This window comes from Mytilus californianus, unplaced genomic scaffold (assembly GCF_021869535.1).
Source record: "Mytilus californianus isolate M0D057914Y unplaced genomic scaffold, xbMytCali1.0.p SCAF_3, whole genome shotgun sequence".
Classification (NCBI taxonomy): Eukaryota; Metazoa; Mollusca; class Bivalvia; order Mytilida; family Mytilidae; genus Mytilus; species Mytilus californianus.
In genome coordinates this window covers 30,882,010-30,908,042 of record NW_026262679.1, presented here as the reverse complement: position 1 = coordinate 30,908,042, position 26,033 = coordinate 30,882,010, and the positions used below count along the sequence as shown (strand labels likewise).

General features: G+C 32.7%; 1 protein-coding gene across 1 annotated transcript; it reads right to left on the bottom strand.

Annotated features, from left to right (window-relative positions):
- Window positions 1–1,110: 1,110 nt before the first annotated feature.
- Window positions 1,111–25,021, bottom strand: LOC127733442 (balbiani ring protein 6-like). Its single transcript, XM_052242803.1, has 5 exons — window positions 24,380–25,021; window positions 16,953–17,003; window positions 7,857–8,582; window positions 1,647–1,751; window positions 1,111–1,151 (listed from the first exon to the last, which is right to left on the bottom strand). The coding sequence occupies exons 1-5, from the start codon at window positions 24,540–24,542 to the stop codon at window positions 1,111–1,113; spliced, it is 1,086 nt and encodes a 361-aa protein (XP_052098763.1). The 5' UTR covers window positions 24,543–25,021.
- Window positions 25,022–26,033: the final 1,012 nt, after the last annotated feature.

The window sequence follows — 26,033 nt, the reverse complement described above, 5'->3', positions numbered from 1 at the left end:
AAATTTGTTTTACATACACACGTATAAAAATTGCGGTTTTTATCCAACGCAATCATAGGTTTGAACGTTGTTTTCAATTTAAACTTTTATATATATATATATATATATATATATATATATATATATATATATATAAGTGCCTATAAATAGCAGCACATGACATACAAATCTATGGGAGTGTGGATTAATCAGTACAGAGATTAATTCAATTACACAAATAAAATTATAGATTGCCTAACAATGTAATTGTAACACACTATTTAGTATGTAAATATAAGAATGTTTAAAATATTTACAAAATGATGAAAATAAACGCAATTTTTCGCTAGACTAACTAGCTTTATCAAGCGTGCATCTATCCAGGTGAAATCGGATGTAGATGATAAGAAACTTTTGCAGCTCAATGTATATGTTGCACTTGAATTTAGCTGCCTTGAAAATAATACATAATTTGCATGAAGTTCAAGATATTTACAAAATTGGTAGTTGAAGTTAGCAACGTCCATTGGCCAATATTACAGGATAAAAAGGACGATGCTGTGTACTAAATTATTCTTTATCTTTCCTGTATCTTTTCTCATCTTTTTCGTTAAGACCATCAGGTTCTAAAGTGTGGAGTTGGTGGATCCAAAAATTTTCTCTTCTCCTTCTCGCCGTGGTGTCCCACTCGGTGTTGACTTCTATGATTTGGAAAGTAACATTATCAAAAGAATGTTTCGTTGAACGAAGATGTCTTGTGAGAGGACAGTTTTTGTTGGTTTTGTACCATGAACGATGGTTATTGAGCCGAATATTAAATTTGTCCATTGTTTCTCCCACATACTGAATGCCACAAGTGTCACATGTTAATATATATATATATATATATATATATAAAGTGCCTAGAAAATCAACCTAACAATGTTAGAATAGATCTGATTATTTACTTCCTCCCCGACCGGGGCTGGAACCTGTACTTTTGACTTCATACGTCTACGACATCACCGCCTAGCATTGCGCAGATGCCTTATCCCCTCCTCTAACTATAACTATATCAGCTATAGTTAGAGGAGGGGATAAGATATAATTTGCAGTTGGCACTACACATAGGCAGATATATCTCGTATACTATTATATATACATATTATAATCCCCTCCTCCACTTTCTACAACTACAACACAATTTTAAGAGCCATTTGAAAAATTAACATAGAACGACATTGATCAGAGAATGAAAAATTTAGTCATTCATAGACACATTTTATCAAGTCATTGAAATAGTAAAAAGTAATTTGTTTTGTGTAGTTTTGTAAAAACGGTGTTCTTTTAAACTCTAATCTTCCGAGATACTTGACCTTGCAAGTGTCTTCTCGATAAGATTTCATTTATGATTTGATACCAGATCTTACAAGATCCTATCGCAATACTTGACCACTGTTACTTGTGCTTTCAGGATAATTTTTCTGGATATATCGAATGACAGCTATGTACTCCTCGATCTACAATAAAGTGGCGATCTTGTATTGCTATTGTAAACGTAAACACAGTTTTGCAACCCTTGTGTAAAGTGAAAATCGATAATAATGATCTATTAGATACCATTATACATATTTATTAATAGACTTCTTAAAAATGATTAATTCCTTAACGTCTCATTTAATACTTACATAGCTGATTTTTGCATTTCATCCAAAATAAAGTTGCTAGGTTTGGTCTGTTTACTAATATTGCCCATAGCAATAGATCTTCGAACGATGTTTGAGTGTCATCATCTATATTAAGTAACACATTATCATTTGAATCTACTAAAGAGCTGAAATACTCAAAGACGAAAGGGCCGATACCAATCAAATTTCTATTACTCACCAGGCGTTGTTAAACCTTATTTTGCCGTGTGAAATGACGAGAAGTAAGCAATCAATCAATCTGGCACTAAATAAAATATTTACTTTTTCTGTTAATAAATGCCTTCAGTAGTACACTGCATAACCCATTATATTGATTGAATTTTCCGTATTTGGTAACTTTTGTTCAATTTTGACTGAAGCTATCCGGAGTTAATTCCCTTCCTGTATATCTGTATTTGATGCAAGTGATATATAAGTGTAAATCATGAAACCTTAATTTATATAGACCTATGGTCTTTAGATTTGGGGTCCTTGTTCAATTATTAGAAAAGGTCTTGGTGACGCCTAAATTTTGAACTTTCTATCTTATTGCTACTTCTAATGTAAATGTTGTTAACAAAATATTTTCGTAAATTGTTAGTTTTCTCCGCTTAAATATTTGTCATAATGGAATAACCTGTTTGGCAGTATAATACCTATACCATACATGATATGGACCTAGGGTAGCCTTTTCATCTAAATCTGGGTTTTAATGTAAAATTATTATAACAGGTAAATATGCTTTTATGAGAACTCGAAATTGAAAGTATTATCCTTTTTCTTTTATTAAACTATTGTTAACCAATAAAAAGTCACAAAAGAAATAATTGTGCTTTGGTACTGGCTGTTATCAAAGCGAGACGATTCAATCTAAATCTCAATGTGTTTTAATCACAGGAGAGATAAATCTTGTTACATGAGGAGGTATCTCATCAACTATAGTCTATTTTTTAAAACATCTTCTACGTATTTTTTTGCTTACCCCATTAATGGCCATTATTAAAGCAAAAGTCATTTGACTTGTAATTTTTTGCATATAGGAAACAAATCAGGTAGTATAATATAATTTGTGGCCAAATGATGGGTTGTTAATGGGTGCGAGTCATTGTGACATTGATAGGGGATGGACAGAATTATGGGAACTCTGGAATAAGAGGGCTGGGAATGGAAATTGGGTGGATAGAAGCTGGAGTCAGGGTGGTGTTAACTGTGAGGAAAGGGTTGTTAAAACAGGGATAATTCATGCTTGACGAAACAATAGGAGTGCAGAGGAACAGAATACGGAGTGAAGTAGGAGTTTGGGGGAGGAAACTGGGAATCAATGCCCCCTGTCCACCCACTCACCGATAGCCATAAAAGAAAAGGGGTGGGATCATGTATGTAGCAGGAGCAATTCTGCAGGGGATGCCGACCACAGTTGCTCTAGTTTGTGAAATGATATATAAGAAGACGATGGATGCCTAATGTAAAAGCGCTATGATTATCTAAATAAAAGAAAAACCAAAAAACAATGACAATGCACTAACCCGATAGAGAGATTTTAGTATATTTAATTAATTTAATTCAATATATATACGGAAGTTTTAACGACCTTGTCAGGCTATACAGCCCTTGCACAGTCTGATTAATTTAATACCATAATTTCAAACCACTTATATAAAGTGATTAAGTATCTCATCGAAGGTTATAAATGATAAGAAACGATGCAAATACTAAACTTTAGAACATAAATAAACATCTTTAACAAATGAATTCAAAATAGCGATATCTATTCAGTTTAACAAATATGTACTGAAGAAGTATCATGTAAATCGTTAAATATAGAAACAAGCAATTTATATTTTTAAACAAGGGAAATAACAATTACATAATAATCCTATCTGCCAAATGTATTTAGAAACAATTTGTTTTTGTAAACAATTACTAATTAAAAAAAAAAAAACCACACACTGAAGCTAACATGTTTTTTAGTTGAAACAACTTTATTGTTAATAAACAACTGCCAAACTGTACCAGAAGCAAACACTGTTATTGGAACACACTTTACACAACGAACGACAACTCAAACTAGTATGTTACTCTTATTTGTTGATAATATAAATAAAAATTGATTTAAAAAAGCGGTAATATGTAGCAATTAATAAAAATCAGAATGCCGTAGTGAAAAATCATCAGGAATTTGATCTGCTTTGCCGCCCGGAGATGCCGAAAAGTGAACAAAATCATGTTTTCAGGTGAAGTGGTGAATTGTCCTAGCCAATATAAGAATTGATTCAGCAGTCTTACATTGCTAACATATGTTGATACCACGATAATACATTGATAATACTGTCTTGTTAGATATACCTTATTGTCAAAGAATGCAGCAATAGTGTCGTCATCGACGGCCAAAGAAAAAATGGGGATGATAAAGCATGCAATTCCGGAAATTGACCGTCTCCGAAAATATTAAATTCTAAAATTGAGTTATAGGTCTTTTCGCGCCAGACGACTATTGAAATGGCTACCTAGGGTCAGTTGATTTTAGATCATGACCTATTACCTTAAATCTGAGGTAATGGGAAAGGTTATAGTTGTCGTTTTTGATTTTGACCTTTGCTATAACTACAGACTGTTATATAATACAGCCATAGAGTCTTTTACATGGGGTTAATAAAAAAGTGACTATAAAATGTATGCAGAATTAACCCAGTGTAAACCGGAAGTAGCCATTTTTACACCCGCTTCAGGTACAAGTATCAAAACCATCATTTGTTGTATATCTTTTAAGGTACCTTTCATATTTAACTGGAATTTTGCAAATCGGAAGTAGTAAATTATCTACATTATTTCAAGCAAAATTATATAGAACCAAGTTTTAGCTTTCTTAAAAGCTTTGAAGTGCTTCGCTGGATCATACTTTTCAGTAAGATGTTATTTATGTGGTTGTTTAAGTATGGGATATACTCATAAGTGCGGTATTGTAAGCCCGTCTTAGATGGGATGTATTATAGTATACTGTAGTTTATCCATGAATATTTCCTATAAAAACTCAAATTTGGCAATACCCCAAAAAAATTAAACAGAACATTAGGATTGATAAAATATGAAAAAAAAGAAGATGTGGTATGATTGCCAATGAGACAAATATCCACCAAAGTTCAAATAAAGTGGATGTAAGCAATTATAGGCAATCGTACGGCCTTCAACAATGAGAAACCCATACCGTATAGTCGGCTATAAAAGGCCCCGACATAAAAAATGTGAAATAATTGAGAAAACTTACGGCCTAATCTACAACAAAACAAAATAAAATTAACGGAAAACAAATATGACAGACATGAACCAACGACAACCACTGAACTATAGGCTGCTGATTTGGGCAGGCACATAGAGAATGTGGCGGGGTTAAACATGTTTGAAGGCGCCAACCCTCCCCCTTACATGTATCTGAGACTGTGGTGTAACAGAACAACATAAGAACAAACTATAAAAAGCTTAACTCATCAGATCGATACAAAGCAGAAAAACAAGAAACAAAAACACAGACTGGACGTAACAGTGTATTTATACATCCCCACAACAAAAAAAGACACTAAGTACAGATCTGAGAGTACTCGTTGTTACTGACAGCTAGTTCAAATCCAATTATAACACATAAAATTATAAACAAAAATCATGTATCTAATTGAATTAAAAAATACCAATCAGTACACATTCAACATCCAATTGATTTAGTGTAAAGACGTTTTTAACAGTCAGAGAAAAACATTACCTTGTGGAATGTTAAAATACAGGTATCGACATATTCGGAACCGTGAATGTGTATAACAATGATATTGGTAATCTTTTAGAATATGTTTATTTAAAGGTTTGATAAGTAAAAATTTAGAAGAAAGCTTCATTTTGATTTTCAAATTCTTTGGTTGCGTCATTCCAGAGATATGGTTTTATTTTCAAAATTCATAGTTTGTCATTCCACAGTTACAGGACTTTGACTGTCAGATTAATATGTGTTTTAAGTGTTGGTGTATATTCATATATAGTAAGTTGACCACTCAGAAACTTGTTCATCTTTGTCCCTCCTCTTATCTTATTCATCAATATGAATTTGACGCGACATATAGCAATGTAAACCAATGAAGGCAATCGGGTATCGGATCGGATCTTGAATACCCATACTGAATTAATATCTTCTGTTTTCGGGACATGTTCCCGATTCTATATCTCATTTTAGTCAATATAATTTTTTCCGCAGCATCAGGCAACCTATGAGTACCAATATACGTTACGTTATAATTTCAAATGGCGTTAATATCGTATGTATGAAACTAATAGTTTCACACCATTATACGAAGCAACAATATATTTGTCAAATGAGTGTAAGGAAAATTTTTTAAATATGACTCCTGTTTTTTTTTTGTTTTTTTTTTGTACACCGGTAGTAGACCAACTGTCTCCATTTTTTAAGGGGAAACATAGAATCATAATATTGGAATCATTGAAAAGTTAGTTATAAGTTGACATCGGAAGTGATATTGTAAACCGGATGTACATGACATTCTCCTTATTTTGCAGAAAAGAACTACATAATATATATATATTTGTTTAATCTATGTCCCTAAAGTAGTACACTATCATACTGTAAATATCTTTTTTGGATAGAGCAGATGCAATTTTTTTTTAATTTGCCTTTGTTGGCTTATAGAAATGCACTATGAAATAACTGTGTTCTTGGGCCAGTGTTTGTTCTATGTCTATTTTGTTTTACCAACGTCATTCTGTTGGGCTGTTCATTATAGTTTTTGTAAGATTCCATTATTGTAATCCTTATTCAATGCTATGACTTTCGGTCTCATTTATTTTTTTCATAATACCCTCTAATTAATCATGATATTACATGTACGAAATGGCAAGAAAACTAAATACACCACTGCTTCACGGATATTTACACGCTCGAAAAACCTCATTCATAATATAAATTCAACCGCCGTCAATCGAAATTCCCCTTTTAAATTTAGCACTTTTCACTATTGTGTCAAAGGTGTTAATGCCGCTGCAGCCAGATTATTAAATAAAAATGCACGTGGATATCCACAAATATTCCCGTGCAATGCCAGAAATTAACTAACCTGCTATAGATTCTTTATAATTATCTTCTAATATTAATGTTAGGTCAGCAGTGAACGAGAAAGCTTTTTCGCTCTCCTTTTTCTGTGACATTACATGAAAAATCAAAGCCTCATTTATCTGTTTACTTGAATAAAGCAAAAGTGTGGTATACAATATGTAGGACAAACAGAACGGGATTTTTTAGACGAATACAGGAACATCTATACTGCTACCGAAAACCTAAGAAATTCAAAAGTATAATTTACCGACATTTAGGAAAAAACAATCACAATATCAAATTTATTAAATTCATACTACTGGAAACGATCCAGAAACAACAAGGGCAATCCCTAAAACAATTTGAAGATTCCCGTAAAATTATCGAACTGTCTTGGATTAAACGACTGCAGACAACATATCCCCTTGGTCTAATTGGCAATATAATTGGACAAGGGCACATATCCAAAACTTTTTCTACTGATATTATATATATATATTGTTGATAAAAGACAATGTAATAATAGGTCTCATGGCAAACGTATTAATCGAAATCAACGAATTAAACATCGTATAAATTATACACTTGACGACCTTCTGTATATTGCTACCTAACCAATAACTGGAAGAAGGAAATAAAAGTTGGAAAGCAGGTCAAAATCCTGTTCAGCCTGTTGGTCTAGTACAAAGTAGGGATGATATTTATATAACATTGACTTGTTTTATTCAGGAAAATATCTTTTAAGAAAAATTAAGCAACATCTGGGACAGTTGTTGTTTAAAAATTTGGAAAAGAACAACTCTCAAATTTAACTACGCATAGTATAAAAATACTTAACATCAAATATTGCTTTAACATCTGCAACAATATTCGAAAAAAGGGGGAAAAAACTGTCATTTTTGTTTACCAAAACTGCTTAAGACAGCATAATGGGTACACTTTACCACTCGCACTTCAGTAATTATAATGCTCCAAACGATGATTTGTTATAATTGAACATTATATCCGTGATATCTAGGGAAAAAAAACCTTTACTTACTCCACTTCACATACTCCGTTAAAGACCCTATTTAATCTCATTGCATCAAAACTGTAAATCTTTAGTTGTATTCATTTATTACCTTTCTCCCTTTTCTTTGTCATACCACTCGCCTCTGGTTGTTCCTCTCTTCTACTCGTCTCTGGTTCATCACTCTCACTACTTGTGTCTGGTTGGTTCACTCCGCTACTTTTCTCTGGTTCATCCCCTTCATCACTTATCTCTGGTTTATCTCCTCTTTCACACGTCTCTGGTCGGTCCACTCTTCTACTCGTCTCTGGTTGTTCCTCTCTTCTACATGTCTCTGTTTGTGCTTCTCTTCCATTCGTCTCTGCTTGCTCCTCTCTTCTACACGTCTCTGGTTGTGCCTCTGTTCTACCCGTCTCTGTTTGTGCCTCTCTTCTACTCGTTTCTGGTTGTTCCTCTATTCTACACGTCTCTGTTTGTGCCTCTCTTCTACTCGTTTCTGGTTGATCCTCTCTTCTACTTGTCTCTGGTTGTTCTTCGCTTCTACAGGTCTCTGGTTGCTCCTCTCTTCTACACGTCTCTGGTTGTTCCTCTCTTCTACTCGTTTCTGGTTGTTCCTCTCTTCTATTCGTCTCTGGTTGTTCTTTTCTTTTTCTCGTCTCAGGTTGTTTTTCTCTCCTACTTGTCTCTGGTTGTTCCTCTTTTCTACTCATCTCTGGTTGACCTCCCTCACTACTCGTCTTTGGTTGATTTCCTGCAGATCTTGTTTTTAGATGATCCCCCTCATCGATCGTCTTTGGTTGAATCCCAACACGACTTCTCTGACCTCTGCCATCTCCATCTGGTTGATATAATACATCATATTTCAGTCGTACTGTCGTAATAATTTCGGTCAAAAGTAAGCTGAATGGTACGTTATTACACAAATGTATTTTAAAGATTAGCGTTTTACATGTATATACATACATATGTCATTTTTACTACCTTCTTGGTTGTTTTGCCTACTCCCGTAAGTGTTGTTTTAATCATTTGTTTTTCAAAGAGGGGCAAAAGATACCAAAGGGATATTCAAATTCATTAGTATCGGACAAACTGACAACGCAAATAAAAAAAAACTCCGAATAACAGCAGTTTACTAAACACAAAATAAAGAATAAAGACTGAGCAACACAAACACCATTAAAAACTGGGGGTGACCTCAGGTGCTCCGGAAGGGTAAACAGATCCTGCTTCATACGGGGCACTCGTCGTGTTCTCATGCGAGTACAAGTGAGTGATTTAACATTCGAAGAAAAGTGGACTGAATTGTGGTTACGACAATTGGAACATATCCGTCGTCATCTGTTAAACAGATATTCCATAACGGTAAATCAACTCGTGATGGCGTCCGTTAAATTTACGAAGGGATGACTTCGACTTCATCAGTTGGAACCCTTCATTTGATAGCTCCCTTGTAAGCAACAACCTTATTTCAAAGAAATCATGGTTGGTAATTTTGGCTTAAAATATTGTATTAAGAAATAAAACAACAAAAACACCAAACTCCAAGGAAAGCTCAAGACGGAAAGTCCCACATTGACTGCGAGATATATACTTTATATGTAGGAACTGAAAGTTGTTACGTAGAAATGGAAAGTTCACAATTGGAAAGCTGAAATCATATCACTTGATGTAAAGTTTTGTTCTCAACCAACCCTCATTGTCATATTCTAGATGTTATACAAGATATGAGGCAGACTTTGTTAATTTCTGTGGTATTCTTAAAAAAGTTTATTCCAAGTTCGATGGGATAGATGCGTTCAACATGTTCACCAAACTTTGAATTATTTAGTGAGAGGACATCAACCATATAGCGAAACGTGAAGTTACAGAATACTGCTAGCTTCATTTCATTCTTACTCTAAAGCTCCTGTATGAAGTCTGCCTTATATGAATAAAGGATTATCAATCGTCTCTTGGTGTGAATATTAAACTAGATACTCGCCTCTCGTTGAAGCACACTGTCACGTGCCTGACCTACACCACACGCCTCTGGTTGATAAACTGATCGAAATCTAAGAAAAAGTTAATCTGATACACCTAATTTTTCAAATGTAAATCGTGAATTAAGGTCTTAAAAGTTCTAAAGTATTCTCCTGCAAGGGAACTTAGTGTATTGACATCCGTCATCAAAGTGAATATGTTCCTGTTATATTTTTGACACCAAATATGCTATAAATGTGACTCAACATAGACTTATTGTTTCATTATTATCATATGTAACTGTGTAACAAAGTGGATTTCTGAAAGTGACTCTTCGACAAAATGTACACAACTGATACCTCGCGTAACTTGTGGTATAATAATATATTATAAAAGTGCTAGGCTGATAGTATAGTGTCCCTTAGGAACTGAATGTTCAGTAATATAATATTATATATTTATATCATAATATTTTTGCTCCCAAAAAGAACAAACGTTATATGTTAAACAATTAACAAAACAACTGTTGTAATGCATTAATGGTTACCAAGACGAATTTGTTATGATGACAATTGTTATAGAATTAATGTACAATATATAATTGGATTTCGTCGTGTAAATCTTATAATGATTTATTTCCCATTTTGTAATAGATGTCAATATCATAGATATTTGATTGAGAAATAAAAAGTTAAATAGGAATCGAATTTACGTACATGAAGAGTAACTCTTTGTTCGATTGTTTTTTTAACAGACAATCAACTAAGATAAATAAAGGATCCCCTTTTTTGGAGAACATTTCACTACAAACAATGTAGTTTTAAAATTTATCCATTTATTTCCTTTGGAGATAGACCATAATTTTTTTTTAACTTTGTAATATCCCCAATTCTGTACTACTAGATTTGCTGAGATTTGCTCATAGATTGAGTTCAAACCATGCAAAACATTTAATCATAGTACTACTATGATCATTTTTTTAATAATTATTTAACAGCAAAAATACATGAGAAATAGTCGAAATACAACACTATAAAAATAATTTTCTCTGAACAAACTAGCTGAATAAGCCTTTATGATACAATGGGATTGTAGAGATAGAACAGTGTAATTCTGACAAAAACTCGGAGAGTGTAGAAATTTCGTATTGTAGTTGATGTATATGGGGATAGACCATTGCACTTGGATCTCAAATATATTGTTATCTACATTTTTCATTTTTCATCAAAAGTGGACATTTAACACTATAAGATTCACAAGACGATTTGTTGAAACAGTGTTAAGATGGTCCGAGTACACAGTTATCGTCCTTTGATTTTCGTTGTCCACGAATAAAGTCCCTAGTGTGGACAGTGTGTTGCTTGCCAATTTTTTTAGTACCCCTTCCAAATGTATTCCTTCATGTTTTATGCCTCAAATAGCAAGTAGGGGGATGAAATTACACTGTAAAAAAATTTGGGTCATGAATTGTAAAGTAAAGTAGTGATTTGGTCCAGCTGAAAAAGGTTAAAAATTAGCACTTCGGAAGCTGTCAAAAGATTTCAAGACCCCCTTAACATAGAATTGTCCATATTTTGAGTTAGAGCCGATGAAGTTTTCTATAATTTTGATATAATTTGTCCCAAAAGTAGTACAACACACTGTAAAAATATTATTGAGAAAGCGCAGGTGGGATTTTTTTTATTTTCATTTATTGTCTAAAAGAAATGCACTACGAAATAACTGTGTACTCGGACCTAAGAGGCGAAATCAGTAAATATAGAATCTGTACTTTGGCAACTTCCCTGAATGATATAATGGTGTCAATTTGTCAGATAGCATGAAACTAAAGGATTTAAACTTTTATTTGATAGAAATTCTGCAAAAATTACCCATTTTGGCATTATATGGTCAAAATAAGCATTTCAAAGCTTTTTCAATTTTGATGCATAAGTGGCATTCTGACTTTCTATGTGACAGGTTTTCCTGTGTCAATATTTGTGTTTCTATGCTTTAACCCAGTTGTATTACTCATTTGTGAACTCTGAATCTACAGAAAATAAGATTATCTCAGACAATATGTGCAAAATGTGTTGTATAAATGACCCTCGTGTAACGGCCTGTTTGGATCAAGTTAAATGTGAGGACCTAGGTAAATAAAAGTTGAAGTCCATAATAAAGATTTCACTAAATTTGTATTAAAAGCACTTCACAATGTCTTTTGTACCTGTTTCATTTCACATAGTATCTTTCTTTTCTTATGTTAAATAGCAAGTGGTTCAAATATAAGCCTGCTGAGGCTAAAATTGCATGCAAGTTTTTCACTAAAAAATGAAAAATCTTTGTATCAGACCATACTGTCTGCAAAAAAAGTTGAATGCAAGAGTCCTTTTATGCTCAGATTTATTGTATCATGTAACCTGAGTATAGAAATTATAAAAAAGACACAAATTTTTATTTCCTATAGCTTCAGTATGCATTTTTAAATGTAAATATGTGCTACGGCCTAAATTGACTCTAAATTATTTTCAGTCTTACTTGGCTTAAGACCCTTTTATACTAATATGGTATGCTATTTGTAATTTTTCTTTCCATTTAAAGTACATTTAATACATATGTAAGGATTATTTATAACCAAAAAACTCCACAAATTTAAAATTGCTGGAAAATAATACATCTTCATGTAAGGCCCCCCTTCATTGGAAAACCTCCATTTTTTGGCACAGGCTCATATAAATTTGACTTTTAAATAATTTTGATAAGTCTGATAAATCAAATGAGTATTCTATTGCTTTAAATACATAATATGTCATATATTAAGGCCTTTAAAATGTAATTTTTTGCAATATTTTAATTTTTATAGCCCCAAATGTTGATAGTTGAAATTTTTCAATTTAAACGTCAAAATTTAACACGCGAAGTTGAATATAGAATTTATCATATTGTCTATAATATATATCCTATTGCCATGAAACTTTGTCAGCAGTCTCATAATTTATTAAGCTTTAGTCATACCAAGTTTTATTAAGATTGGCCAAATTTTTCTGTCCTATTAGGTCCGAGTACACAGTTATCGTCCTTTGATTTTCGTTGTCCACGAATAAAGTCCCTAGTGTGGACAGTGTGTTGCTTGCCAATTTTTTTAGTACCCCTTCCAAATGTATTCCTTCATGTTTTATGCCTCAAATAGCAAGTAGGGGGATGAAATTACACTGTAAAAAAATTTGGGTCATGAATTGTAAAGTAAAGTAGTGATTTGGTCCAGCTGAAAAAGGTTAAAAATTAGCACTTCGGAAGCTGTCAAAAGATTTCAAGACCCCCTTAACATAGAATTGTCCATATTTTGAGTTAGAGCCGATGAAGTTTTCTATAATTTTGATATAATTTGTCCCAAAAGTAGTACAACACACTGTAAAAATATTATTGAGAAAGCGCAGGTGGGATTTTTTTTATTTTCATTTATTGTCTAAAAGAAATGCACTACGAAATAACTGTGTACTCGGACCTAAGAGGCGAAATCAGTAAATATAGAATCTGTACTTTGGCAACTTCCCTGAATGATATAATGGTGTCAATTTGTCAGATAGCATGAAACTAAAGGATTTAAACTTTTATTTGATAGAAATTCTGCAAAAATTACCCATTTTGGCATTATATGGTCAAAATAAGCATTTCAAAGCTTTTTCAATTTTGATGCATAAGTGGCATTCTGACTTTCTATGTGACAGGTTTTCCTGTGTCAATATTTGTGTTTCTATGCTTTAACCCAGTTGTATTACTCATTTGTGAACTCTGAATCTACAGAAAATAAGATTATCTCAGACAATATGTGCAAAATGTGTTGTATAAATGACCCTCGTGTAACGGCCTGTTTGGATCAAGTTAAATGTGAGGACCTAGGTAAATAAAAGTTGAAGTCCATAATAAAGATTTCACTAAATTTGTATTAAAAGCACTTCACAATGTCTTTTGTACCTGTTTCATTTCACATAGTATCTTTCTTTTCTTATGTTAAATAGCAAGTGGTTCAAATATAAGCCTGCTGAGGCTAAAATTGCATGCAAGTTTTTCACTAAAAAATGAAAAATCTTTGTATCAGACCATACTGTCTGCAAAAAAAGTTGAATGCAAGAGTCCTTTTATGCTCAGATTTATTGTATCATGTAACCTGAGTATAGAAATTATAAAAAAGACACAAATTTTTATTTCCTATAGCTTCAGTATGCATTTTTAAATGTAAATATGTGCTACGGCCTAAATTGACTCTAAATTATTTTCAGTCTTACTTGGCTTAAGACCCTTTTATACTAATATGGTATGCTATTTGTAATTTTTCTTTCCATTTAAAGTACATTTAATACATATGTAAGGATTATTTATAACCAAAAAACTCCACAAATTTAAAATTGCTGGAAAATAATACATCTTCATGTAAGGCCCCCCTTCATTGGAAAACCTCCATTTTTTGGCACAGGCTCATATAAATTTGACTTTTAAATAATTTTGATAAGTCTGATAAATCAAATGAGTATTCTATTGCTTTAAATACATAATATGTCATATATTAAGGCCTTTAAAATGTAATTTTTTGCAATATTTTAATTTTTATAGCCCCAAATGTTGATAGTTGAAATTTTTCAATTTAAACGTCAAAATTTAACACGCGAAGTTGAATATAGAATTTATCATATTGTCTATAATATATATCCTATTGCCATGAAACTTTGTCAGCAGTCTCATAATTTATTAAGCTTTAGTCATACCAAGTTTTATTAAGATTGGCCAAATTTTTCTGTCCTATTAGGTCCGAGTACACAGTTATCGTCCTTTGATTTTCGTTGTCCACGAATAAAGTCCCTAGTGTGGACAGTGTGTTGCTTGCCAATTTTTTTAGTACCCCTTCCAAATGTATTCCTTCATGTTTTATGCCTCAAATAGCAAGTAGGGGGATGAAATTACACTGTAAAAAAATTTGGGTCATGAATTGTAAAGTAAAGTAGTGATTTGGTCCAGCTGAAAAAGGTTAAAAATTAGCACTTCGGAAGCTGTCAAAAGATTTCAAGACCCCCTTAACATAGAATTGTCCATATTTTGAGTTAGAGCCGATGAAGTTTTCTATAATTTTGATATAATTTGTCCCAAAAGTAGTACAACACACTGTAAAAATATTATTGAGAAAGCGCAGGTGGGATTTTTTTTATTTTCATTTATTGTCTAAAAGAAATGCACTACGAAATAACTGTGTACTCGGACCTAAGAGGCGAAATCAGTAAATATAGAATCTGTACTTTGGCAACTTCCCTGAATGATATAATGGTGTCAATTTGTCAGATAGCATGAAACTAAAGGATTTAAACTTTTATTTGATAGAAATTCTGCAAAAATTACCCATTTTGGCATTATATGGTCAAAATAAGCATTTCAAAGCTTTTTCAATTTTGATGCATAAGTGGCATTCTGACTTTCTATGTGACAGGTTTTCCTGTGTCAATATTTGTGTTTCTATGCTTTAACCCAGTTGTATTACTCATTTGTGAACTCTGAATCTACAGAAAATAAGATTATCTCAGACAATATGTGCAAAATGTGTTGTATAAATGACCCTCGTGTAACGGCCTGTTTGGATCAAGTTAAATGTGAGGACCTAGGTAAATAAAAGTTGAAGTCCATAATAAAGATTTCACTAAATTTGTATTAAAAGCACTTCACAATGTCTTTTGTACCTGTTTCATTTCACATAGTATCTTTCTTTTCTTATGTTAAATAGCAAGTGGTTCAAATATAAGCCTGCTGAGGCTAAAATTGCATGCAAGTTTTTCACTAAAAAATGAAAAATCTTTGTATCAGACCATACTGTCTGCAAAAAAAGTTGAATGCAAGAGTCCTTTTATGCTCAGATTTATTGTATCATGTAACCTGAGTATAGAAATTATAAAAAAGACACAAATTTTTATTTCCTATAGCTTCAGTATGCATTTTTAAATGTAAATATGTGCTACGGCCTAAATTGACTCTAAATTATTTTCAGTCTTACTTGGCTTAAGACCCTTTTATACTAATATGGTATGCTATTTGTAATTTTTCTTTCCATTTAAAGTACATTTAATACATATGTAAGGATTATTTATAACCAAAAAACTCCACAAATTTAAAATTGCTGGAAAATAATACATCTTCATGTAAGGCCCCCCTTCATTGGAAAACCTCCATTTTTTGGCACAGGCTCATATAAATTTGACTTTTAAATAATTTTGATAAGTCTGATAAATCAAATGAGTATTCTATTGCTTTAAATACATAATATGTCATATATTAAGGCCTTTAAAATGTAATTTTTTGCAATATTTTAATTTTTATAGCCCCAAATGTTGATAGTTGAAATTTTTCAATTTAAACGTCAAAATTTAACACGCGAAGTTGAATATAGAATTTATCATATTGTCTATAATATATATCCTATTGCCATGAAACTTTGTCAGCAGTCTCATAATTTATTAAGCTTTAGTCATACCAAGTTTTATTAAGATTGGCCAAATTTTTCTGTCCTATTAGGTCCGAGTACACAGTTATCGTCCTTTGATTTTCGTTGTCCACGAATAAAGTCCCTAGTGTGGACAGTGTGTTGCTTGCCAATTTTTTTAGTACCCCTTCCAAATGTATTCCTTCATGTTTTATGCCTCAAATAGCAAGTAGGGGGATGAAATTACACTGTAAAAAAATTTGGGTCATGAATTGTAAAGTAAAGTAGTGATTTGGTCCAGCTGAAAAAGGTTAAAAATTAGCACTTCGGAAGCTGTCAAAAGATTTCAAGACCCCCTTAACATAGAATTGTCCATATTTTGAGTTAGAGCCGATGAAGTTTTCTATAATTTTGATATAATTTGTCCCAAAAGTAGTACAACACACTGTAAAAATATTATTGAGAAAGCGCAGGTGGGATTTTTTTTATTTTCATTTATTGTCTAAAAGAAATGCACTACGAAATAACTGTGTACTCGGACCAGATGAGCTTCAGGGGGCGGATCTAGGATTTGTGATAAGGGGAGAGGGTGCTTTTCGATAAAACGGAATATATATCGCCGATCGAAGAGAGGCAAAAAAATTTGGACGGTTATATGCTAAAAATCATATAAATCGTGAAAAACATGATATAATAATTTGTTGAGGGGCGTACGCCCTTTACACGCCCTGAATCCGCCACTGAGCTCACTAACTAGACAAAAAATTTAAATCAATTATTGCATTATTCTATCTAAAAATGTACATGCACTTTTTCCCCCATTCTCTTTCTTTTGTATGAACATCTCATCCAGATATGCACCTGTATCAAAGAAATAAATATAAGGGTTGTTACGTGTAATTAGTGTACTACCTAAGATGTACATAGTGACTAAACTTGATGAGTAATTTTAATTTTTTTCTTCTTGAATACTATAGTGTAATATGAATCAATAGTGACAAATCACGAAAAAAAACGTGCTATCTATCAAAGTATTTGCATTTCAAAACAACAAATTCTCCTAAGATTTTATAGGCAAACGCTTTGATAGAACTTTCAAACCAAAGTTTTACGGGGTTTTTGCAAATTCTTACCAAAACGCAATAAGATAACTAAAAACTGAGCAACACGAACTCAACAAAAAGCCGGGGTGATATCAAGTGCTCCGCAAGAGTAAGAATTTTCTGCTTCACATGTGTCATAAAGTTGTGTTATGTCTTAATATTTGCAAATAAGAATACAAAATTGTATTTCTCTTTGTGTAATGAGGTTATTTTTATTAGCGGATGTTAAATTTTCAAAAATAGAAGCAAGTTTTTTTCTTAATGATCCCACATCCTAAAATGATCAGGCCATTAATGATGCTACAAACATTTTGAGAAGCAGTTAACGATCTTTCGAAATCTCCAATGATTACTAGTACTATTCATCGATATTTGTTGTTTCTATTCCTACATCTTTTTCCTTTGTTTCTACCTCTAAGATTACTTTTTTTGTTTAGTTAGTAGGTGGCAATTGCTTTTCATTTGAAAAATGATAACAAGGAACTCTTCAGTTTTTTATAAATGGGTGTGTCGTGGATGTGTTTGTTCGTGTGACATCAGTTATTCTACAAAGACAATAGGAGTAATAGTAGGTCTTCGTCAAAAGAAGGTTAGATATTTCAAGTAACTAAGAATGTACGGCAAATTATTTACAAAACGGAATACATTTCATTTAAAACTCGAACATTTTTGGGATTGATAAAGATTTCTAGGTGATAATGAATTCGAGCTTTTCAAATGAGTTTGTTTTAGGAAACCGAGACGACATATTTTTTATCTGGATTTATTTTAATATCCAGAGCCTGAAGAAACTTTGTACTGTTACTTCCAGTAATTAAACTCAGTTGTTTAGGAAGAGACAGAAATAAGACTTAATTCACAGTCTCTGTTTACAATGAACAGATGTTATTAGAAATTATAACTATAATGGTCATTTTGTAAAAATGTCATCAGACACTTATGATGTTTTATTTCTTTGTGTACAGTATTTTCCACACAAGACTAAATTTGTGGTTCTAGAATGTTTGGTTTTTTTTAACCGAAAAACATGTATGCCATTGATTACTAAACAATGTTATTTGGCCAGTGATGTACAGCATACTTCCATTGGTCCGAGATTACTCTGACGTCCAACGGCTGTTTTGCCAGACAAGCTGGGGCCGTGGGACGTCAGAGCTCGTCCCATATCAAAAGATGGATAATTGCCCGTCCAAAATGGATGCGCTGCTTCGTTGCCTCTGGAGCCGATTGACGGCCTTTGATCTATATAAATCGAGCCTCAATTTGTTCATTTGTTCATTTATCTCTTCATTTATGTAAGTTTCATCTACCTGCCACCGTTTATTTTCTCATATTTGGACAGTTTTCACAGTGACCCATCGATTCCGGCCTTGAAATATTGTAACGTGACCAACGAGACAACGTAAGGCGCAATGCATAATGGAAGCTGATTTATGCAAATGATCCTGGGTCAATGTGAATACATAATATTACACCTCGTTCATTTACGATGAAATAAGCTAAATGGCCGAGTGTGTTCCGATTGTTATCATGGTTGGCTACTAAAGATTTAATTCCGAAATTAGCATAAAGATTTGCATACTTCAGTCGCGAGGCCGCGAAGTCTCTCGTTACTTGGACGTCCATTTGAAAAAAGAGTTAAAATGCCGGAATCGATGGGTCACTGTGAAAACTGTCCAAATATGAGAAAATAAATGGTGTCAGGTAGATAAATAAAAAGATAAATGAAAAATGAACAAATAAAGGCTCCATTTATATAGATCCAAGGCCGTCAGACGGCTCCAGAAGCAGCGCATCCATTTTGGATGGGCAAATATTCACTTTTTGATATGGGACGAGCTCTGACGTCCCACGGCCCCAGCTTATCTGGCAAAACAGCCGTTGGACGTCAGAGTAATCTCGGACTTACTTCCAGCTGCTCACATTCTACCAGGATACAATACAATACAATACAAAGTTTTTTATTGTCAATTATGACGCCCGATAATTTGAGCAGTACAATTAAGTTCATTTTCATACAAGTGATTACATATTGATTACATTGATTATTAAACAATTAAACAAAATCAAGTCTTTCTCAGCAGAATAATTTCTACAGGAATAATATGTATAGTTTTACAATATAATCTAGATGGATAAACTGCATCTAGAATTAAATTTCTGTCTTTGAATAAAGTACACAATAATAAACTTACTTTTTTAATTATAACATTATCCTCAGATAACATTAACCATATTAATTTTGATTTATTTGGGAGCCTTTAAAAGTTTTTGTTAACCTTGTGTAAGTAATTTATATATTCAGATCTTTTATTTTCTAAAACAGGACACTGAAGAAGAAAATGAATTTCATCTTCAACTTCAGCGTTGCATAATTTACATATTCTATCCTCCACTCGAAGCCCCACATATCTGCCTCTTTCAATTTCTAATTTATGTGCACTGACTCTGAACTTAGTGAGCAGTCGCCTATCATCCTCATTCAAAATTAATAAGTATTTTTCCATACAAATATTTTCTTTAAATAATCTGTAAGTTCTTAGTTTATTTCCATGCTGTTTATTTTGTCTATCATTGTAAAGTTCAGATTTCCAAATACAAGAATATTTCTGTTTTAATTTCCGGTAAATTAGTGATTTTAAATCCATCTTTGAATTTTTAACAAGTTTAAGATCTATATCAAGATATTTCATAAGAATAACAATACAACTATACCAACTATTTTTGTTTAAACTATTTAGTGATTTATAATATCTAAACATATTTAAAGTTACTTCAAGAAATAAGGGATATCAAGTCAAAAGTGTTGTCCTTATCCAATATACTCTTATTTGAGTTGTTACAAAGGAATTTAATGTGCAGAGAGCGTGGTACTTTCTCTACACGAGGCATCGGATTTAACGTCCTGACTTTACAGGGCTGCGTACTTGTACATCCCGCACAGCCAAACTGCCCCACTTTGGTGAGTGCTTTACTGCCGATCGGAAGAAGACCTTAGTGACCATATTTCTATTTCGCAGACATTGGAAATGAATATTCTCGACTGGTATTAACTATAAAAAATAACCTTGTCCAAGACACGATGAAAATAAATATTTTGTCCTACAAAATGCAGGATTTTGCGCTAAATAAATTAGCCGTACTATCAACAGGTGTAAAATGAATATTCCATCAGCAATCCCCCCCCCCCCCCCCACCCACTGTTATTTTAAATGATCAACTGAGGGTACTTATATTTAATCATGTTTTTAATTGAGCAATTTTCAGTTTTTGTCATAAACATAGGTAGATAACTTAATTCATAACATTTTATGATCATTTTTATTCAATATATATGTAACTTCCTTAAATTTTAACAATAAAATCCACGTTCTCAATATCTATTTCTACGTACAATAACTTACACAAGGCCTACATTGAGTATCGACTGCATGTGGCCAAAATCTGATTTAAACTAATAAACTTTGATTTTTATCAATTGGAACGTAATAGAGTTTAGTTTAAGTGTTGAGTACACTTACACCACACCGAGTTTAGGTCAATGTGAACACGGCCTAAGATTTTAATATTTTGGTTGAAAATTTCCGTGGATATAGATAGATGTTGACACTTTCTCACATGTATGAAACGGGAGTATAGTTCAATAATAAAGGCAACAGTAGTATACTGCTGTTCGAAATTCATAAATCGATTGAGAAAAAAACAAATCCGGGTTACAAACTAAAACTGAGGAAAACACATCAAATATAAGAGGAGAACTAAGACACAACAGAAAAACAACATTAAAATGTAACACACACATAAACGAACTATAATATAACAATGGCCATTTTCCTGACTTGGTACAGGACATTTTAAGAAAAAATATAGTATCTGGCAAACAGGCTTAAATGTAACAATCTAAATTAAAACAGTATTTCCAGAGCATTATGCCTTTGGTTTTTTTTTTATATCAAACATGTTCTTGGATTCATTTGCATTTCTCATGAGTGCAAATTGGAACCACACTTTTTTTAACGGTAGAATCATCAAATTTGGCAATAATGTACCTCAAGGGATAGGTAAAACAATTCAAAAACAATTTTGGTGTGGCTCGCCTGGTTCGGCAACTGGAGTGAAAACAGTGACAAAATCCTGTAGGATATTTTTTTCTCCCATAGGATTTTTAAATATCCTACAGGATTTTATGAAATCTTTTAGGATAAAGTCATAATCCCGTAGGATATTTTTGATATCCTATGGGATATTTAAATCCTATCGGAAGGCTTGAAGTAAAATAATCGGGAATTTGTGTCATTGGTAGTAATATTTACATTTCTTGAACAATGAAATATGGGGATATTTGGTCAAATAAAATAATATCTTTACTTAGTACCAGAACATATAAAAATTATTCTCTTTTTTTGGGGTTTGTTCCCAAATAAATTTTTTCTCCCATAGGATACTTTTTTCTCCCATAGGATATTTAGTTCTCCCATAGAATATTTCTTTCTCCCATAGGGGATTTCTTTCTCCCATAAGATCTTTTTCTCTCTAATGATTTGCTTTAATATCCCATAGGATTTTTATTCTCCCTTAGAATGTTTTCTATCCCTTAGGATTTATTTTTAACCCTTAGGATTTTTTTTATCGCACAGGATATTTTTTCTGTAATGAAATCCCTTAGGATTTTTATTAATCCTATAGGATATATTTTATTCAACAGGATTATTTTATTAGACAAATATCCAATAGGATAAAAAATATCCTGTACGAAATGCTTTTATTTCTCCTAAGGGATTTTTTTTAGTCCTAAAGGAGAAAATATGTCCTGTAGGATACTTTTATTCTCCTAAGGGATTATAAATCCCATAGGATTTAAATATCCTGTAGGATATTGAAAATATCCTATGGGATTATGACTTTATCCTATAGGATTTCTCAAAATCCTGTAGGATTTTGAAAAATCCTATGGGAGAAAAAAATATCCTACAGGATTTTGTCACGGTTTTCACTCCAGTTGCCGAACCAGGCGAGCCACACCAAAAAATATTTTGTATTGTGTTACATATCCGCAGAGGTACATTATTCCCAAATTTGATGATTCTACCGTTAAAACAAGAGGCTCTCAAGAGCCTGAATCGCTCACCTGTTATTTTTTTTGCTTAAATCTTTCATCAATGATTATATTTGCTTTTTACCCATATGTTCCATTTTAGTCATAGTGTCTATGTTTCTTGACGTACAAGGAAATGAAGTACAAAATTTATACTAGATTCATTTGAGAAGATTTTTAAAGTAAAAAAACATAAAACAACTTGTGTAAAATTGTCCTTAAAGGGCAATAACTCCTAAAGGGGTCAATTGACTATTTTGGTCATTTTAACTTTTTTGTAGATCTTACTTTGCTGAACATTTTTGCTGTTTACAGTTTATCTTTATCTTCAATAATATTCAAGATAATAACCAAAAACTGCAAAATTTCCTCAAAACTACCAATTAAGTGGCAGCAACCCAACAATGGGTTGTTAGGTGTGTCTGAAAATTTCAGGGCTGATAGATCTTGACCTTTGAAACATTTTTACCCCTTGTCAGATTTGCTCTAAATGCTTTAGTTTCTGAGATATAAGCCAAAAACTGCATTTCACCACCTATGTTCTATTTTTAGCCATGGCGGCCATGTTTGTTGATGGATAAAAATTTCGGATACAATTCATAAACTAGATTCCTAAAGGAACATTCATTCAAAGTTGAGAAGTATTAGGCACAATAGTTTCAGAAGAGAAGATTTTTAAATGTTAGCAAACTTGATGAACACATTGCGTAAAATTGTATTTAAAGAGCAATAACTCCTTAAGGGGTCAATTGACAAATTTGATCATTTAATTTTTCTGTCGATCTTACTTTGCTGAACATTATTGCTGTTTACAGTTTATATCTATCTATAATAATATTCAAGATAATAACAAAAATTTCCTCAAAACTACCAATTTAGTGGCAGCAACCCAACAATGGTTTGTTCGATTTGTCTGAAAATTTCAGGGCTGATAGATCTTGACCAATTGAACAGTTTTATTCGTGTCAGATTTGCTCTAAAAGCTTTAGTTTTGGAGATATAAGCCAAAAACTGCATTTGACCCCTATGTTCTATTTTAGCCATGGCGGCCATGTTTGTCAATGGATCAAAACTTCGGATACAATTTATAAACAAGATATCCTAAGAAGCATTTAGATGAAGTTTGAAGGTATTTGGCGCAGTAGTTTCAGAGGAAACGATTTTTAAATGTTAGCAAACTTGATGAACAAATTGTGTAAAATTGTCTTTAAAGGGCAATAACTCCTTAAGGGGTCAATTGACAATTTTGGTCATTAAACTTTTTTGTAGATCTTACTTTGCATAACATTATTGCTGTTTACAGTTTATATCTATCTATAATAATATTCAAGATAATAACAAAAAACTGCAAAATTTCCTTAAAACTACCAATTTAGTGGCAGCAACCCAACAATGAGTTGTTCGATTCGTCTGAAAATTTTAGGGCTGATAGATCTTGACCAATTGAACAATTTAACCCGATGTCAGCTTTGCTCTAAAAGCTTTAGTTTTTGAGATATAAGCAAAAAACTGCATTTGACCCCTATGTTCTATTTTTAGCCATGGCGGCCATGTTTGTCTATGGATCAAAACTTCGGATACAATTTATAAACTAGGTACCCTAAGGAACATTTAGTTAAAGATTGAAGGTATTTGGCCTAGTAGTTTCAGAGGAGAAGATTTTTGAAATAGTTTACGACGACAGACGACGACGACAGACGACGGACGACGACGGACGCCAAGTGATGGCATAAGCTCACATGGGGCCCTTCGGGCCCCGGTGAGCTAAAAAGTGTGGTTCCAATTTGCACACATGAGAAGTGAAAATTAATCCAAGAACATGTTATCAGTTATCATGTAGAATTGCCGAATATTGTCCAAATGTGATTTTTGAAAGTCCCCCTTCTGACCTTTGACCACAATTTTAAAATATTTGCACCACCTAAGCACTCTATGAAACTAGGCTTAAATCGATTTTTTCTTTTAATTGAAAATCATGTTTTCCGAAGTGTATTACAATCTATCACGAGTTTCTTATGCGTTTTACATTTTCAACTTACTTTTAGGATAATCCAATAAAGCTTGACACATGTTTCGACATGCATTTATACACTTTTGGCTACTGTAAATGTGAATCTCTCTTATAGACTTTTCAAAATATTTGGACCACATTTTACCAGCTGATTGACTACTTTTTCTGCATCTGAAAACATCCCATGACATTCGGTGAGTAACTTCGATATCTGACCGTACGAATAATTTATTTCTTCAAACTGATCCATGGCTGAGCGCTGTTCATCCGCATAGTGCTGGAAAGATTGTAATGCTGTTTCTAGAGATGATACATAATCCTTTAAATTGTTTAGTAGATCAGACAATTCGACATTCAATGATTGTTTAAATTCATGTTTATCGAAATTATGCAACCATTCAAATGCATCTTTTGCATATGAAAGTTTTTTAAGTGTGCCAATCACCTTTGATACACAACTTGTTGCACATTTTGCTCTTTCTCTGAGTTTTGATTGTTCTGTATGATCATTTTCCGAGTGATCCTTTGATTCGTCAATAATCTCCTTCAAGGTTTCGTCAAATTCTTTTTTCGCGTCTTCTAATGGATGTTTTTGTAACCATTGCTGTGTGTTTGCCAAAAAATCTCCAATTCTATTCAGGTAACAGGAACTTTTTAAGGAGTATATAGATGATGATGATCCCCACTAAAATTAAATTGCATATTACAATACTAACACAACTCATTCACAGGAAACCACAGTGTTCCTAATTCTTACGTGTGAAAAAGAGGATATGATGTATACCTGTTCTTCAACGAGACAGCAGCATAACAATTACACAATACTCATCAACAGATCATTATACGGTCGTCAGCAATAGACAGATATTTGAAATATATCTAGTTCTTTATCACCTCGAGTCTACAATAGTAGTGTATACGTAAAAATCTAACACAAAAAACACTCAAAAGATTACAGACATCAAACGGTAAACTGAACATGAGTGGAGTTAAACTCCACTAATAATTCTGATGTAGACGAAACACGTGTCTGGCGTACAAACTAATAAGCCTGGTTTTACAACTTATCAAACCAAACTAATGTATTGAAAGAAATATCTTATTACTTTACCTGCTAATTCAAAATTTTGACGACTTTCAATCCAAGACAGAATAGTAAGTCATGTTCGTGTTCAATTCAATTCAATGATTAGAACAAATTGCAAATATTGTTCTTATAGTATTTATCTATATTGTATTACTAGAAAACAATTTTGATTGAGCAAATAAGCGAGAAAGGTTCTGTATATTGTTGTAAAAGGTGGGCGATTTAGAACCTGAATAGAAAATGCTTTTTGAGGGTAGGATACAGTAATAACAAATTACACAAGGCCACCTTCACAATACAAACTATTAATCTAAGAAAGAAATATGATACCATGGTCAACAGAAAAAAAAGATGGAAAAAAGAACAACTGCCCATAAAACGGGATGAAATAGATTGGGCGCCATGAACGATACCAAAAATTGGATTGTACTTAAGCTATGTGGCACTGTGTTGGTCATACTAAGTTAAAACCAGTAATATGTTGCATTTGGATCTGTAGTAAACACTGACGGGAGAACGGAATTTTGGCTACAACAAATAGAAGATTACCGTGTTCTTTTTTGACATAAACATTTCATAACGGTCATCCTCATAT

Coding starts and splice junctions, on each gene's coding strand:
- LOC127733442 (XM_052242803.1), bottom strand. CDS start 24,542: ATGTCATGGGATGTTTTCAGATGCAGAAAAAGTAGTCAATCAGCTGGT. Junction 1,752..7,856: donor GACAAAGAAAAGGGAGAAAG/GTAATAAATGAA, acceptor TACTTAATATAG/ATGATGACACTCAAACATCG. Junction 1,152..1,646: donor GAAATGCAAAAATCAGCTAT/GTAAGTATTAAA, acceptor ATTGTGTTGTAG/TTGTAGAAAGTGGAGGAGGG.